Here is a 16,122-nt window from a genome sequence, read left to right on the forward strand (position 1 = left end):
TGTTCTTCAACTTGTAAGAAGCTTCTTGGTTTTTCTTCTCGTTCGTTCGTTGCAGGGAAAAACTCTTTATAATAAGTTCCATTGGTCCTTGTGATTTAGCTAACTCCAACGGGTTACGACTCTTCGCCTCCTTGTTCACGTAATCTCTTACGCGATTTCGAAATTATATTAAACACTAAGTTCCTTATGGAAAATGGTGTCAATATAACACCAAGCTCAAGTACTATTATTATTTTCATTAGCTTTTCAATCCAATATTTTGCTTCTCTGTGCTCCTTATCACTGCCAAGTCTTTTGAGATGCATCAACCCAATGTCTATCTGAGTCTCAGAATTACCTTGGCTGGCAGAACAAGTATATAACGTCAGTGGTTGCGTGGGACTTCTTTGAGTAGCTTACATTAATATTATTAAAAAAGAATAGGACTACGACGGTTTGGGCGTCAGTAGCCGACTTCTTATACCATTATAGAGCCATTGTGCAATCCTTCTCAGTTCTATGAGCACCATATTCATAATTGAAACTCGTATAGTACTGACTATCAACACGAGTTTTATGTCTGGATGACATGGGTAGAGAACATGTCTTCCCTTTAGTTTTTTAAGCTTTTCAATGTAACCATTTCTGTACCTAGCATCAAGGCTTAAATTATTTCTGGCAGATATTGCTTTAGACAAAATTGCTTTTTTATAAACTAGATTAGTACAGGTATCGTTGCTTCTTTGTAGTCTTTTTAGCACCAAGTTATCTTTGTACTGAGCAGTGCTATTACAATTGATGGCAGATTTAATGTACCATGCCAGAGCCAAAATACTGCTTTTCTTTATACCATGTCATTCATTGTCGCACATAAAGCCAACTTTGTATTGAGTCTCATCATTTGTCGCTTTTTGATTATAGAACGATTTTTTAGACTTTTTATAAAGCTCCTTCGATACGTATGATACTTAATTGCTTTAAATACCAGTTAAAAGCTTATTTGTAATTTGGTTTGACCCTTAAGCCACATGCATGTTTCATAAATATATTTAATTTACATTGTGTTTTATTTTTATTTTTATTTTTCTTTCCAGGTTTAAATGCATTCCAGTAGATAGCAAACCGGATCCTTAATTATAGTGAGCATACCGTATGATGGACGTGTCCATTTAAGTAAAGGAGAGACTCCTTTTCCCTTATTTTAAGTGGGAAATTCTAGGCACCGAAATCGGGCCTACAACATATTTATTACGTAATATATTCATTTTTGGTGCGCGAGTGTAGTGCACAAAACTATTACGTAATATATTCATTTTGGGTATGCGGTACTATATTTTGTAAGCAACAGTACTTTGCTCAAGGAGTTCCTTTCTTTAAATTTTAATCCTACTTTTACTATAAAAAATGGACGTGTTTGAAGTTACAGAATAAAGTAATTGCGAATGGTCGAAATCTTTGGAATCGTAAGTAGTACTTTTGCTATTATGGTGCATTCGCGTTCCAATACCGATGAGAATGGAAGAAAGCATAACATGGTATTCGTTACTGTCGGATCAACACTAAAAATAAATGACATCTTCTTAGCTTAATAGCAGTTTGGTGAAAACAAAGTAGCCGAACAATAAAATGTTTATTGCCAATTGTTAATCTTTATCATAAGCATGCTATGAAGGAATAGCCTTATTTATGTGAAACTAATTATACGTGTCAATCTTATAAAATTGCAAATGAATTTAAAGGTAAGACCCGTAATTTTTATTTAAGAAGGCCTTATTGTATTTAAGTAAGACATAAATACAATCTGCTTCGCTTGACGTACCTATTCCGCAGCACATAAAATGAAAATATTATGTAATAGCTCGGTGCACTACTTTCGCGCACCAAAAATGAATATATTACGTAAGAAATGTGCTTTAAAGCCCGATTTCGGTGTGCCTAGAATTATCCTAGATCAAGATCAATTAGAAATAACTGATACCAAGTAGCCCTAAATTTATGCTATCTGCTCCCGGGTTTCTATCTCAAGAGTATCAATTTGTCTTGCTCAATTGTAAAACGTTTATATTGTCAATGGCCTTGTGTGGATGCTGTTGGAAAAATTTAAAGAGTATCGGCGGTAGAGGTATAGACAATCTGTCAAATTTTGAGAATAACTGGGGTAGTTGTGCATATTTATCAAATACATATAACACATTAGGGTAAAAAATCTTCCACATAACACTGTCTGATCAATAAAATTTGTATTTTTCGACTTAAATGAATCCATCAGTACTTGAAAGTCTGACAGTGATGTATACATTTAGATCCAGCTTATCAAATGATGTAAATAAGACACTCATTTTTTCGATTTAATATCAATTTTTTGGCATTATCATTATCGATGAAATGGACTTCTGTATTCTTATAACGATTATCGATTTAAAAACTCATCCACAATTCGAAAGTGTGACGTTTTTGATGTAGATGCAGGCACTCGATGTACCAGTGATTAGGAGGTTAATAAAGTCTGTAAATTTTGTATATAAGAGAAAAGATAAGTTGCACATTGGCAAGTTGTTTTTAATTCAGTAACATTTAATAGTCTTGTAGGCATCTGGGATAAATGTGGAATGTGTGTGCTGTAACTAGGCTGTTTATTGGTCAAATGTCTAAATATTTATGGTCATGTTTCTGAGCCAAAAAAAACAAGATAGTTTTACACAGTATCCATCTTCTACAAGTGAAAACAAAAATCTTGATGAGATCTTTAAAGTTAAGTTAATTCTGTCTTTTTTAAGGTATTTTGCATAGAAATAAGACAAAAGAGAAGCTCCAATGGAAAATCATTAAAGGACTTGACCTATCTTAAGGAAAGGTTTCAGTCAAAAGATAATCAATTGATCCTGGAATTTACGATAGTTTCTTGCGGAAAGTAGTTTTATTATCAAGAATTAATGTAGTAAAAATCGTGGCCAAAATAAAAAAAAATGCGATTGTAAAGGGGGAGGGGTGTATAGATAGATAATACTACAAAAATTTCCAACCCATTCTTTTACAATTCTTTTTACCACGTTCACAAGATGTCATGCTTTTCTATTATTACTGTCGCACCAATATTAGTGAATTACCCTCATCAACATTTTTACCTGGTACAAAAATTCTATTGATGATCGATGCTGCGGGGGTAGATAAAAAAACAATCGGGATGATCTAACAATAAGATTGTTTTAGTAATAATAGATAAAACGTGGATCATTTTCGCTTCATTTAGATGTTAAATTGTTCCATTGTCTACTTTTGTTTATTTTTGACTCATTAACAGAAACTGTAAGATCAAATATAAGTCAGTAGTTTACAAGAAAAAAATGTGTTATATTTTTAGAACCATATTTGAAAACAATTGTACCACATAGATACCGGTATCTGTCTGCGGTTAGGGTTTTCTGAAGTGTAGCACAAGAGCTTTAAAGTACCTATTGTTCTAACGACAAAAGAATTTTAGAGGTACTCTTGGCTGAATTTCAGCCATTCTACAACAAATATAGCAGCCACAAAAAAACAAGGCGTATTGTTTATCTTTCCATGATTGTAATTTGTGGTTAAATTGGTTTCAGTTGCAGCCAAGACAAACCCAGGGCTCAGCAGCACTTTTTTTTTATCCTCTCTATGTTAAAAATAACCATTTTGGTGATACACAACAATAATTACAGGAAGCAATATTGACTACTTATTACGCATGTTGAAGAAGAATTGTAACACTATGAACTCATTTTGCCTAATAATATTGGGCCAATGATAAAGGTGCCGTTGTATTGGTTTTTAATTGACAGTATTTCCAAAAAAAACATTACAAATTCGTTGCCTATTGTTGGTAATGATAGTAGTTAATATGAATAGGTATTTGTAAAGTCTCAAAAAATATTTAGTCGCTTCACAGAGTGTACGCGGGCTCAGCTTGTAATTATGTTGACCAAACATACAGAAAAAACCCAAATTTAAAACGCGTATTATTTATCATAATAAAAGCTGCAGCTCTCCATTTGCTTAGCATAATGTTTTATTTTATTTTTGGATATGTCTGTAAGCTGAGATATCAGCAATTTTTTTTTCGTCACTGTTCTATGTATTCTATTGATCTTGCAATAAAAATACAGGCTATGCCACGCGATGAAAAAGAATAAAAAAGCCTCTATTTTTATATCACCCCAATGAGGAAACTGTGGCCGTTTCCCATTGTACATTACCCCACCATGCATTCTATGTGATCAGCCACGAGACATATTCTTGTAGTTTAATGTGAAAAAAAAGAGGGGAAGAGAGAGAGAGAGCCCATGCGAAATCTTGCTCGTATATTTAAACAAGATCAAGCAATCTATAAAGGATCTAAACATGTCGATCCAATTAATAGTTAATTTTCTGTCTTCCCATGTTGTATCGATTTGGAAAGATAAAAAGTATTTTTAGATCCGTTATCATTTACCGGGTATACCTCAAATGCGTGTAAATACAAGTGAGATACCGCTTTTAGATGTTTATTTCGCTCTATTCAATAACGGCAATTTTTTTTTTTTTTTTTTTTTTTTTTGAAGCCAAATTTGTACCATTAAAAATGACCCATCTTGTGAAATAAACATAAAAAAAAAAAGAGAAAAAGAAGTCCCAAAAAGAAGAATACAGCCAACCAAGCTTCTTCTAAACAAATATTAGTCTTTTAACGGATGATTGATGGTTAACAGTCAGAGGACCTGTGTCACCATCAGCAATGCTTGATTTGGCAAGGGATTAGTTTTATCCGTGATGAAGATCTCTCTATCTCTAATGGTTAGAATCCTTAAAATGTTTAAATTATACGGAGCAGTAGATGATCTCAAAAGGGGGTGGTGAAGCTTCTTCTCAAACGGGTCTTTTTATTTTTTGTTATCCACCTCCTGAAACTCGTGTAAATTAATCAGAAAAGGTAGAAAACAGTAACTAACAAGAAAAGTATTTGTATATCATCAATGCTATTGAAACTGATATTCGACATATGTTCTGGTTTAAAACACTACTTAATATAGAAGAGAACAAACGAAGTCTATTTAGTCTCTTGTGTCCGAGTACCGGGGTACATGGACCCTCACTTGTTCAAAAACGTAGCTTCTAACAAATCTATTTTACTTTTTCTCAGTGCCGTACAAATCACCGAATTATGGACTAAAACAAAGTAAAAAAAATGTAAGCGACTTTTTTTTCACAAGTTTTCTAGAAAGAGAAAAATTCAAAGGGATGAAAACAAACGTTTTGTTGTTTGTAATATTATTGTGATACGTAATACATCTTACTTTACATGTCTAGAACGTTAAAATAAGAAGAAAACTTCTCAAATCTTTCTGCACCCCTCAGAATTAGTATAGAAAAACTATGTCGCAACGCATTAAAATAATACAAAAAAAAAAAAAAAAAAAAATAAGAAAAGAATGATCTTTAATTTTTGTTCTTTCTGCCTTCACTATGGCATCAGCCGCATTATTCGCTTGTCATCTGTGTAAATTGCTTCTTGATACTATCGTTAATTGAAATAACTACATCATACATCAAGTGTGTGTCACAACCTATTGTGTGTCTGAATACTGGATTTTTATAATGACTAAAATGACTAAATAATAAAACCCCTAAATATAAATGTGAGACATAGGCATCTTGTCATAATCTTCATCAAGACACGCCACAAACATGTAGGAAAAGTCTATATATTTATCCTAAGAAAAAAAAGGCAGCATAAAACTTTGCATACACATGGATCGGTATACCATTTTTTTTTTTTTTTTTTTTTTTTTTTTTTTTTATGACTATTCATGCATCAATGATACGTTAATATTTTTACGTTTGCCCAATAATAATAATAATAAACGAGGAGGCCGATATCTAAAACTCCATGTTACGAATATCGCTAAATTTAGTCCAAGGTAGCACGGTAGGTACAATATCTTGAATTTCTTATTACACGTGAGCCTCAAAACGTCTTAATTCTTTTATAGTTGCCGACAAAATGAGTCCTAAAAGAGATACCTGTGAGCTAGATTTTTTACAAGAGACAAATATCGGTAACAAAACGTCTTACCTATTATAGAATTGTTCTTATTCTAGGTGTTTTTCGTATATAAGGTACAGGTTTTTTCTTCTTCTCCGCTTCTTTCTTGTTCTTTAGCTTCTTATCTCTTATAATAATCAAACATGAATAACTGGAATTGTAATAATACTACATCATCAAATAATGTGTATATGGGTAGAGTACCTGATCTGTCTCCATACACCGCTGATTGTTACTTTTCTCCACCTCTTTCAAATCAGAATGATTTCTTAGACGCTCGTGTTTATTCTAGAGAAGATTGCTCTTCGGCTTGCTCATCTTCTGTGTCTGATACTTCCGAATTGGAATGTCAAACATTTGAAGATACAATTATCTATGGTGGTATCACTTCCGCAGCACCCACTGTCAACACCTCATCATTGGTTACTCCTCAGGCGCTTTATCCTCAGCAGCTTTTGATGCCTTTGTTGATTCAACCTGAAACACAACAACAAGACAAGGTTTTATCACACCCTTTCTATAATCAACAAAATTTCTATCAAGGTGTTAATACTATGGAAGTCTCATATTCTCTCAATCCTTCTACCTCATACTATATGACACCCATCATTTCAGCTGAAAGCGCCTTTCAATCCTCATTCGGATACTATCCGTATGCTTCATCCAGCATGAGAACTACATCTACTGGAAATGATGCTACAGGATTCCATCAACAATATCATCAACAAGAAAACTACTCCTCATTACAGCGTGTCAAATACGAACAACAACAACAACAACAACAAGGAACCAATTATTTTCCATCTAAACAAGCAAACAATTACCATCACCTGAATAAGAACAGTAGCAATCATATTTTCCCATGCACTGAACCCAACTGTAACAAATTCTTTACAAGACCTTACAATCTTAAATCGCACATGAGAACGCATACACATGAGCGGCCTTATAGCTGTAATTACAAGCCCTGTAACTGGAAATTCGCAAGACCTCACGACTTAAAGCGACACGAACTTCAACACAGTGGGTTGAAACCTCACGGATGCAACTTTTGCCATCGAAGCTTTGCTAGAAGCGATGCGTTGAAAAGACACTGGAAAGTAGATGCTACTTGCTCTCAAGCTTTACAACAGGATTTGTTAAATGGTGGCCAAGAATCTTCTAATTCATCTAAGAGAAAGAGATCAGCCACCACCACCACTAAACGTTAGATGATGTGCGCGTGCAATTGTGGCGACTTTTGTATCATAACTGTACTTTTCCCTTTTATTACTATTATCTATCGTTTGTTTATTTTATATATATATACCCTTCTTTTTCTTTATATCACTACAAAAAAAACTAAAAAAAATAAAATACCCTTTAAAAACATAAAAAAAAACGCCCTTTTTACTACAGACACATTTTTACGCATGGAGAATTAATAAGGTAAAGCCGCGCTCTTGCCTAACTAGTATTTATTTCTTCTTAAACTTTAATAGAGATGGCAAAAAGATATCTACTGGTCCTGCTTTATTAAGAAACTCGTGCTAATAAGAAAATAAAGTAAGTGTACGTGTTCTCTTTCCTTTTTTTTTTCTTTTTTTTTTTTTGTTCTCATGAAGATATTTTTAACTTACGCCTAATAACTCAGAAGCAGTTGCGCGAGACTTGACATCTACACAGAGACATACAGCAAGATAGCTCTTGAGTTCTCTGGAGAGCTTATCTGGATTTTTCAGTGAAGGCGTGCCATTGGTTGCAATCAAATAAAGCGCCTTTAACGGCTCCTCGTCTAAATAAGGTGGCTCATTCTCAATCATCTCAATCGCCATGATACCCAATGACCAAATATCTACTTTCGCGCCATATTCCTTTTGTTTTACAATTTCAGGTGCCATCTAAAATTTTTACCAGTGACAATGATATCAATTACACAAAATAAAGTACAATGAAATACATACTGCATAGTCAACTTACCCAGTAAGGTGTTCCCACCATGGTCGCTCTCTTATTTCGCTGGTCTGTTAATTTAGCGCAATAACCAAAATCACTGATTTTGACTTGGCCATGGAAATTCAACAAAACGTTGTCTGACTTGATATCACGGTGAATGATATTTTGTGAGTGCAAATGGTCCAATCCTTTTGCAGTTTCGAAACAAACAGTAGCGATTTGCTGTTCGGTCATGGAATTGTTATTCTCAATGACATCGGTTAAAGCACCTCCCTCCATGTATTCCATGACGACCCACAAATCACCGCGCACAAGAAACGAGTCCAAGAAATTGACAATATTGTCGTGGTGAGATTCCTTCATGATCATGATTTCATTCACGATCAAATCGAGTCGAGATTGTTTGGCCAGGTCCATTTGCTTGACGGCCACTTTGGCATTGGTGGCAATGTGAGTTGCTAAATAAACAGAACCGGACGCACTAAAAAAAAGTTTTTGTGTCATTATTATTACTTTTTTAATTGATATTTATTTGTTATTATTTACCCTTGACCAATACGTTTTGTTCTCTTGTATAACAGATTAGGATCACCACTTGTGACCACGGCTCCTATTTAATTCGGTGAATACACTAAAAAGATAAAAAAATCATGCAAATGATAAAAACAACTTACTTAATCTTTCCATGATTTGAGATTCAGACATTGTGCTTATTCTTTGATCTTTTTTTGACTTCTTTTCATGAATTATGGATGAAGGTACAGGAGTAGATACTTGTGGTTGAGGATTGGGTATGGTGTCTTTCTTTGAATCACGATCTAATGCAGCTGCAGCCTCCTTGAGCCTTTCTTTTTCCCTTTCAAATCGTGTGCTACGTTCGATCCGATCAGGTAACCTTTTGTTATTAGCGGCCGTAATTTTTCTAGGAAGTGAGCCACTGACAATACAAGGCGTAGGTATATTAGGTTCTGTTTGTTTAGGCTATTATATGTATTAAAAATAAATAAAATGATTAGGCATGTTATAAATAAATCATCATATATAATTTAAACCTCTGATTTCAGTCTTTCTGCCTCATTAGTCTAAACGAAAATTATTACTATACAATCACTTCATACACACATATTTTCTATCTCTCTCTCTCGTATATATCATACCTGTTGTATTTTAAGTTTCTCCATCATTAGTTGCACATCTTTATCCATCCCCTTTACCAAATTTAAATCTACAGGAGGTAAAGGCACTTCTGTCACCACAGGCGGCCTTGGAGGAGGCTCTCGGATGTGTCTAGGTGAAGGTGTAGACCGACTTGGCTTCATTTTCTTTTCATCTGTTTTATTATCATAGTTGGTTTTCTCTCTCCTTGTTTGCTCTGTATAAAATTCCAGTGCCTCCAATACAGCTTGTGGGTTCTTGGCTGCATCCTCAGGTGTGATTTTTGAGCCTTTTAATAATGCATTCCATTGATCCGGTAGCCCCTATCATCATTCAAATAGTTAGTTTTTTTCTTTTTTACTCACTTATGAATGGGACTATACCGTAAATGCTCCAGTAATAGGGTCAAAGCCTACATGCACTTTATGAACAAAGTTAGTCGGACCTGAAGCACCTAAAGGAGACCTCTGGGAAAGTTTAAATAAAAAGGTGTTATTACGGTAAAATAAATCCAGCATCAAAGGGAGAGGGGTATTACATCGTATATTTCGCCCATCCATGAATAAAGTTCTTCATCATTACGACAAGCAATGTAATAGGATTTTTGCTTCGTGCCTAATTCGAAGCAATGCGTTTTTAACTCTGAACGAGTCACGGTAGTAATATGTTTTAAAAAGACAAGCGCTACGCACTGTCCGGTTTGCTACACATATTCCTTTTCATTAGATGCAATGATTAAGAATTTATTACATATAAAAAATAGAGTTTTACTTCATTTCGATGAAAAGTAATGGTTTGTTCACGCAGAACAACATAACGCTTGGACCATATCCAAGCCCTCAAACCATCTTCTTTTACTTGTAGGTAACCATCGATTTTAATCTCCGCCATATTTACCCAATAGCACAAAAATTATGTAAAGAAAAAAAACGAAAAAGAAGAAAAAGAAGAAAGAGAGAGAGAGAGAGAGAGAGAGAGAGGAGAAAACTTTTTAATGAGGAGGGTGTAAGAGTAATTTGAAAGCAGTACAGGGGCTTTTTTTTTAAGACAAAAAAAGAAAGGGGTGGGGGGAGGAGGAGAGAAGGGATGTCTTTCTCTCTCCACTTCAGTCAGGGGAAATTAAGTTTTTGATGGATAAAATGATAACGTGGTTACTACCATGGCTACGAGATGATGCGTGGTCATGGTTACCAGGTAGTCATGTTTGGTAAGTGGTGATAACCTACTTTTTTTTATTTATTTTTTAGGCAAAGATGGGGTAATGGCGACCGGATCAAGTTCCGGGATTGTTCTTTTTCAAAAAAAAAAAAAAAAAAAAAAAAAAAAAAAAAAAAAAAAAAAAATTATAATGCAGGGTGTACGAGAGAAGAAAGAAGGATGTGGCAATGACCTCTAATATTATCACCCATACATTGCATCTACTATAAATCATGCTTTTTTAAATAAATAATCTCTTCCTCAATAAACAATCGTTGATTGGTTAAATTTGGCAGTTTTGTTTACATGCACCTATTGATATAAACTCCCCCTCTTTGGCTTTCCCCCCCTTTTTTTTTTTTTTTTTTTTTTTTTTCAATATATATATAAATATATTGATGCGCATTTCGCCAAAATTGTATAGTCTCCCTTTTTTTTTCTTTTATTTCTTTTCTTTCTTTCTTTTTCTTTTAAACAACAAAAAAAGATAATAAATAATAATAATAAAAAAAAAAAAACCTTCAAAAAGCAACCAATCAGAAATGATTAAAACTCATACGTATAGTAAAAAGCAACAACAACAACAGCAGCAACAACAGCAGCAGTTGGAAGAAAAATCCGATATCGCGTCCAGTTATGGAATTCCACCACCATCCAATCACAATACATCCAGTCGATTAGCGCAGATTGATGATTTGAAGCTGTTTTTCGCCACGGCGATCCAACAATGGGAGGCGAATCAGCCGTTAAAACGATTTGTTTTGCCAGGCGGAGAAAGTGTATCTTGTGTACTTTGGAATGATTTATTTTTCATTACGGGTACAGATATTGTTCGATCACTCACATTTCGTTTTCATGCATTCGGAAGACCGGTTTCCAACGCAAAGAAATTTGAAGAAGGCATTTTCAGTGACTTGCGAAATTTAAAGCCTGGACATGATGCTCAACTGGAAGAACCTAAGTCCGAATTATTAGACATGTTGTATAAGAATAATTGCATAAGAACACAAAAAAAGCAAAAAGTATTCTTTTGGTATTCTGTGCCTCATGACAGATTATTTCTGGATGCTCTCGAACGTGATTTAAAGCGTGAAAAAATGGGTATGGAACCAACAACCATTTCTGTGGCTGAACCCGCTACTTCCTTCTCTCTTGATTCGACTCAAGAATTGTTCGATCAATTAAGAAAAAGCATGTCACAATCTGCTGCTGCAACTGCTCAAGCCATCGAACAAGATATGGGTAATGGTCCCATGCCAAATACCAGTCTCTCCCTGAACCATGGTAATTATTTGTTATTTTACGCCCCCTTACTTTATTAACTAATATTCTCTCTTATTTTCAGTCGCCGACAATAATTGGTCTAATGGATCGACACCTTGGTCTGCTTCGCAATCAAGACTTGAGAGAGCTGCTTCTCAAGCAAAACGATCTCGTGTGAATTCAGTACCTGCTAACCTAGGACAGCAACAGCATTTCCAGCTCATGCAACAAAAGCACCATAGAATGAGTCATGGCTCTTTTTTCAGTGCCAATAAACCATCACGCCACAGTCGTACAGATTCATTAACGAAAGATGATTATTTGGATCCCATTTCGCATGGTGTAGATCAGTTAGAAATCACCTGTTCTTTATCCAGCCAAAGCAACACTTCTTCCAACAGCATGATTTCTCACAATGTATTACCTTCCAAATCCCTTGATTCAAACGCCATCAAGAAGACAAAGACTATATTCGGCAATCTCAGCTTGTTTGATGGTTCTCCCACTTACAAACAACGTAGACGTCGTGCTGCATCCGTTTCTTCTTCCGCTCTAATTACATCAACAAGTGGTGGACCCGAGCGTATCCGCCGCCATGAAAAATGTCATTTACGTACTCCCTCGACTCAACCCACCATCAATAGTCATAGTAGCCGATTAGCTATGGCTGCTGTCAAAGCTGGTTTTGCTCCCAATCAAATTATTCAACCTACCACCATGCAAATGATTCAACACACAAATGTGCCCAACTGGTCTACTTCTTCGACTTCGTCTTCTGCTGACTATGCATGCCCATTGCCTACCTGTGGAAGATTGTTTAAGAGAGCAGATCATCTTGATCGTCACATGGCAGCCCTTCATTCATCTTCTTTTGTCTGTAACTTGTGTGGTAAGCATTTCCCTCGTTCCGAAAATCTGGCTTTACATCATCGTCGTGAGCATGAATTTGATCATCATCATGCCTCTTTTAATAATAATGGTGGTGGTGGTGACAATAATGATGATGATTCTTCCTCACCTGATGATCAACGCAATAATTATAACCTTGCATTTCAACGACGTCAAGTACTAAATCACCAAAATGGCAATAATAATAATAGCAATGGTGACACATTTTATTCCTCCCCACGCCATTCATTCGATAGCTCTCGTTCTTCTGGTTGGTCGACTGGTGTTGTTTCTCGTAATGGAAGTGCCAGTAACAGTAGTAGTCGCTGCAGCACGCTCAGTCCAATGCTGGATTTGGATTTCGATATGACGGATATTCAACAGCCCAGCCGTAGCACAAACTCATTAAATACCACGGATTCCTCGACTGTCAATACTTCATTTTATCAGCAACAACAGCAACAACAACAGCAAAATGATATGTATGATTCAAGCCTGATTTCAAATATTGTACGATCTGAAGATGATTTTTCATCCTCGTCCGCTTCCTCACCTTGCTCCACACTTCAATATGACTTAAAATTCAATAACAACATGACATTACTCTCACCATTCAAACCCATTCATCCATTTACCAACCATCCTCATCAACAAGACATGTTACAACAACAAATTATGAATCAACAAGTAGATGAATATCAATTTGTAGAAGACGTCTCTATGCTATTAACTCCAACTGAATATTATGCACCTTATGTTGATCAACAATTCACTCCTTTTATTACATCACCTGATATGAATATCGTTTTTGGCGCCTAAATATAAACAAAAAATCCAACAACAACATTTATGACTTATCCCCCAACTTATTTATTCGTTTTATGCTTTCTATGACTCTTTATGTTTTCCCTATTAGATCTTTATATATATACGCCCTCCCTCCCCCCACCACCCCTTTTTATACGCCGTTTTTTTCCCTCTCTTATCTTATTAGTAGTAATTTTAATATGTTCTTTCTCCCCCCATAATATTTATTTTGGCAGTAAAATAAAAAATAAAAAATAAAAAAAATCTCTCCCCATGATCTATAAAACCACATGATTCTTCCATTATATAAAACCCTAATCATTTGAACCCTTCTTTTTTTTTCCTTTCCCCCCCTAGATAAATTCAATTTATATGTACAAATCACTCATCTTCATCAGTTTACTATTACTAGCAGAAGCAAGGCATATTAAAACAAAGGTGGTTATATTAGGTGCAGGTGCAGCCGGTATCTCGGCCGCTAAAACCCTGACCGATTTAAAGTTGAACGATTTCATTATTTTGGATGCACAATCCTTTGTTGGAGGTTTAGTAATCAACTTGTGTACACACACACACTACGCTTCTTCTATATTTACATTTCTTTTCTTCAACAGGCAGAGTTCAACATGAACAATTCGGAAATAGCAAGGTTGAATTAGGCGCAAATTGGGTAAAAATTGGAAATTGTCATCTCTAAATATCTATATCTGCCCTAGCTAAAACGAAAGCAACAACAACAAAAATCTAGATTTATGGTAAAGGCCAAAATCCAATCTATAGGCTGGCTTTACAACACGGCTTGAAAACTGTGCCCAACGACAAAACCAATTTAGCTTTTTTTGATGATGAGCAAGGCAAATTAAAAGACCAGCATCAAGGGACGTTTGTTTACGATGAATTTGAATCAATTAAAATAAAATTGGTGAATTATGCAGGTAATTAAAACAAAAAACGTCTCAATTATTCATCCCAAAAAACAAATGCCCGTATTTTTTTATGTTTCCTAGAGCAAAGGATGAAGCGACAACAGGTCGATTTATCAAGCCGATCGGCCCTCAGTTTGCTTGGATGGAAACCAAATACTCCTTTAAAAGCTGCTATCGAATACTTTAATATTGATTGGGAGTTCTCTGAGCCTGCAGAAATGTGTTCTTTGGAATATGCTACGGGAACGGGGGATACAGTGACCGGAACATATCCATTTGGTAATGAATTTGTGGTAGACAATAGGTAAATTATTAGATAAAAGCTTTTGACTCTATTCTTCGGAATTACACTCACATCATTCTGCTTTTTTTAAAAAAAAGAGGATTCAATCACATTATAAAAGAAGAAAGCAAGATATTTTTGGACTTAGACGACCCTCGTCTCATGCTTAACACGCTGGTTACAAAGGTCATTTACAATGACCATAATGTGACAGTATTTACCGCTAACGGAGATACAATAGAAGCCGAATATGCAATCTGCACATTTTCGTAAATATTTTTTTCGTGTTACTATTACTATCCTGAACTCAAAGAAATCAAAAAAACAGGCTTGGTGTATTACAAAGTGACGCGGTTACATTTGAACCTACTTTTCCAGAATGGAAACGTGAAGCATTATTAAGTTTTCATATGACCACCTATACAAAGATTTTTTAAGATTCAAGACAAAATTTTGGGCAGATTGGCAGGTAAAAAAAAAATTTAACATAAACAAAAAAAAAATATATTAATTTAACCTCTCTTGAACAGTTTGCGCTTTATGCCAATAATGTGACACAACATGGCGGTTATTATACCGTGTGGCAAAACTTGAATGCACCAGGTTATTTGTTCCAACAACAACAAACAGCATCAGCAGCATCAGCGTCAGCATCAACAGCAACAGAAGCAGAAGCAGAAGCAACAGATAATATATTAATGGTAACGACCACAGATATGGAATCACAACGCATTGAGCGAATGACAAACACTCAAGTTTTAAAAGAAATCATGCATGTACTTCACAACATGTTTGGCAAAGTAGAGGAACCGACAGACATCCTAATTCCTCGATGGCATCAACATCCTTTATTTCGGGGATCTTACTCAAATTGGCCTATTGGTGCACTGAAGAAGCATCACCTGAATATGCGTGCCCCATTGAAAAATACTCTGTGGTTTGCAGGTGAGGCCATGTCTGCTGATTATTATGGCTTTTTACATGGTGCTTGGTTCGAAGGAAAATCTGTTGCGACCACCATCGTCGCTTGTTTGGCAAACATCTCTTATTGTCACCGCCCTGAATCATATCAATACGTCACTGGTTGTGATGAAAAGCCTTCCTTCAATCGCCAATTTTTCACCTAATAGATTTTTTCTCTTTAGATAAATAATAAAACACTATTCTTACATTTTACATTTTACATGCATTCCATATTTTCAATCTCGTAAGCACGATAGTATCGACATCATTGTAAGTCTAACCGCTCCACCCCTTCAAGCGCCACCTGAAAAATGTTGACCTTTTATGCAACCTCTCATAAACTCCCCCCATTGCTATACAATGTACTAATCTAACTTTCATTACAATGTTCAAACTTGCGTTTGAAACTCGTTTTACTCTAGTGACACGTGCCACCTTCTGGCCTGACACTTTTTTAAACGATTTTAGTTGTTTCTTTTTCGCAACAAGACTTGGCCTCGTTTTGTGCAAAAAAAAAGTTGGTCTTGTTTGGGCCACCTAGTTTACAAACCCAATTGGAACTAAAAATAGAAAAAAACCCATCAGACGAATAACTTCTAATTAACTCTATAGTTTAAAACATGTGGCAGGCTCAAGTGTTTATAAAAGCTGATTATGACGGCTCTGTAGGCTTTCAT

The 16,122-nt window shown here is 35.3% G+C and overlaps 4 protein-coding genes across 4 annotated transcripts; 3 read left to right on the plus strand and 1 right to left on the minus strand.

The window, feature by feature from the left end:
* Window positions 1–5,924: 5,924 nt before the first annotated feature.
* Window positions 5,925–7,409, plus strand: EV154DRAFT_497243 (uncharacterized protein). The gene has a single exon (XM_051600245.1). It carries the CDS (start codon window positions 6,172–6,174, stop codon window positions 7,237–7,239), a length of 1,068 nt encoding a protein of 355 aa, XP_051461276.1. The 5' UTR covers window positions 5,925–6,171; the 3' UTR covers window positions 7,240–7,409.
* Window positions 7,410–7,485: 76 nt separating this feature from the next.
* On the minus strand, window positions 7,486–10,009 carry EV154DRAFT_477969 (kinase-like domain-containing protein; the record flags this gene model as incomplete). The annotated part of the gene is made up of 9 exons (XM_051598147.1): window positions 7,486–7,557; window positions 7,648–7,908; window positions 7,988–8,444; window positions 8,510–8,573; window positions 8,638–8,944; window positions 9,121–9,441; window positions 9,502–9,585; window positions 9,657–9,821; window positions 9,890–10,009. The coding sequence occupies 9 exons, from the start codon at window positions 10,007–10,009 to the stop codon at window positions 7,486–7,488; spliced, it is 1,851 nt and encodes a 616-aa protein (XP_051461277.1).
* A 706-nt stretch (window positions 10,010–10,715) lies between these two features.
* On the plus strand, window positions 10,716–13,574 carry EV154DRAFT_599684 (STE like transcription factor-domain-containing protein). Its single transcript, XM_051607128.1, has 2 exons — window positions 10,716–11,599; window positions 11,661–13,574. The coding sequence occupies exons 1-2, from the start codon at window positions 10,858–10,860 to the stop codon at window positions 13,283–13,285; spliced, it is 2,367 nt and encodes a 788-aa protein (XP_051461278.1). The 5' UTR covers window positions 10,716–10,857; the 3' UTR covers window positions 13,286–13,574.
* A 56-nt stretch (window positions 13,575–13,630) lies between these two features.
* Window positions 13,631–15,658, plus strand: EV154DRAFT_497249 (uncharacterized protein). The gene is made up of 8 exons (XM_051600246.1): window positions 13,631–13,817; window positions 13,888–13,943; window positions 14,022–14,208; window positions 14,281–14,503; window positions 14,581–14,751; window positions 14,811–14,884; window positions 14,911–14,951; window positions 15,013–15,658. Exons 1-8 carry the CDS (start codon window positions 13,646–13,648, stop codon window positions 15,607–15,609), a joined length of 1,521 nt encoding a protein of 506 aa, XP_051461279.1. The 5' UTR covers window positions 13,631–13,645; the 3' UTR covers window positions 15,610–15,658.
* Window positions 15,659–16,122: the final 464 nt, after the last annotated feature.

This window comes from Mucor mucedo (assembly GCF_025094135.1).
Source record: "Mucor mucedo strain NRRL 3635 chromosome Unknown EV154scaffold_14, whole genome shotgun sequence".
In the NCBI taxonomy this organism is placed as follows: domain Eukaryota; kingdom Fungi; phylum Mucoromycota; class Mucoromycetes; order Mucorales; family Mucoraceae; genus Mucor; species Mucor mucedo.

Coding starts and splice junctions, on each gene's coding strand:
- EV154DRAFT_497249 (XM_051600246.1), top strand. CDS start 13,646: ATGTACAAATCACTCATCTTCATCAGTTTACTATTACTAGCAGAAGCA. Junction 14,209..14,280: donor AAAATTGGTGAATTATGCAG/GTAATTAAAACA, acceptor TATGTTTCCTAG/AGCAAAGGATGAAGCGACAA. Junction 14,504..14,580: donor GAATTTGTGGTAGACAATAG/GTAAATTATTAG, acceptor TTTAAAAAAAAG/AGGATTCAATCACATTATAA.
- EV154DRAFT_599684 (XM_051607128.1), top strand. CDS start 10,858: ATGATTAAAACTCATACGTATAGTAAAAAGCAACAACAACAACAGCAG. Junction 11,600..11,660: donor CAGTCTCTCCCTGAACCATG/GTAATTATTTGT, acceptor TCTTATTTTCAG/TCGCCGACAATAATTGGTCT.
- EV154DRAFT_497243 (XM_051600245.1), top strand. CDS start 6,172: ATGAATAACTGGAATTGTAATAATACTACATCATCAAATAATGTGTAT.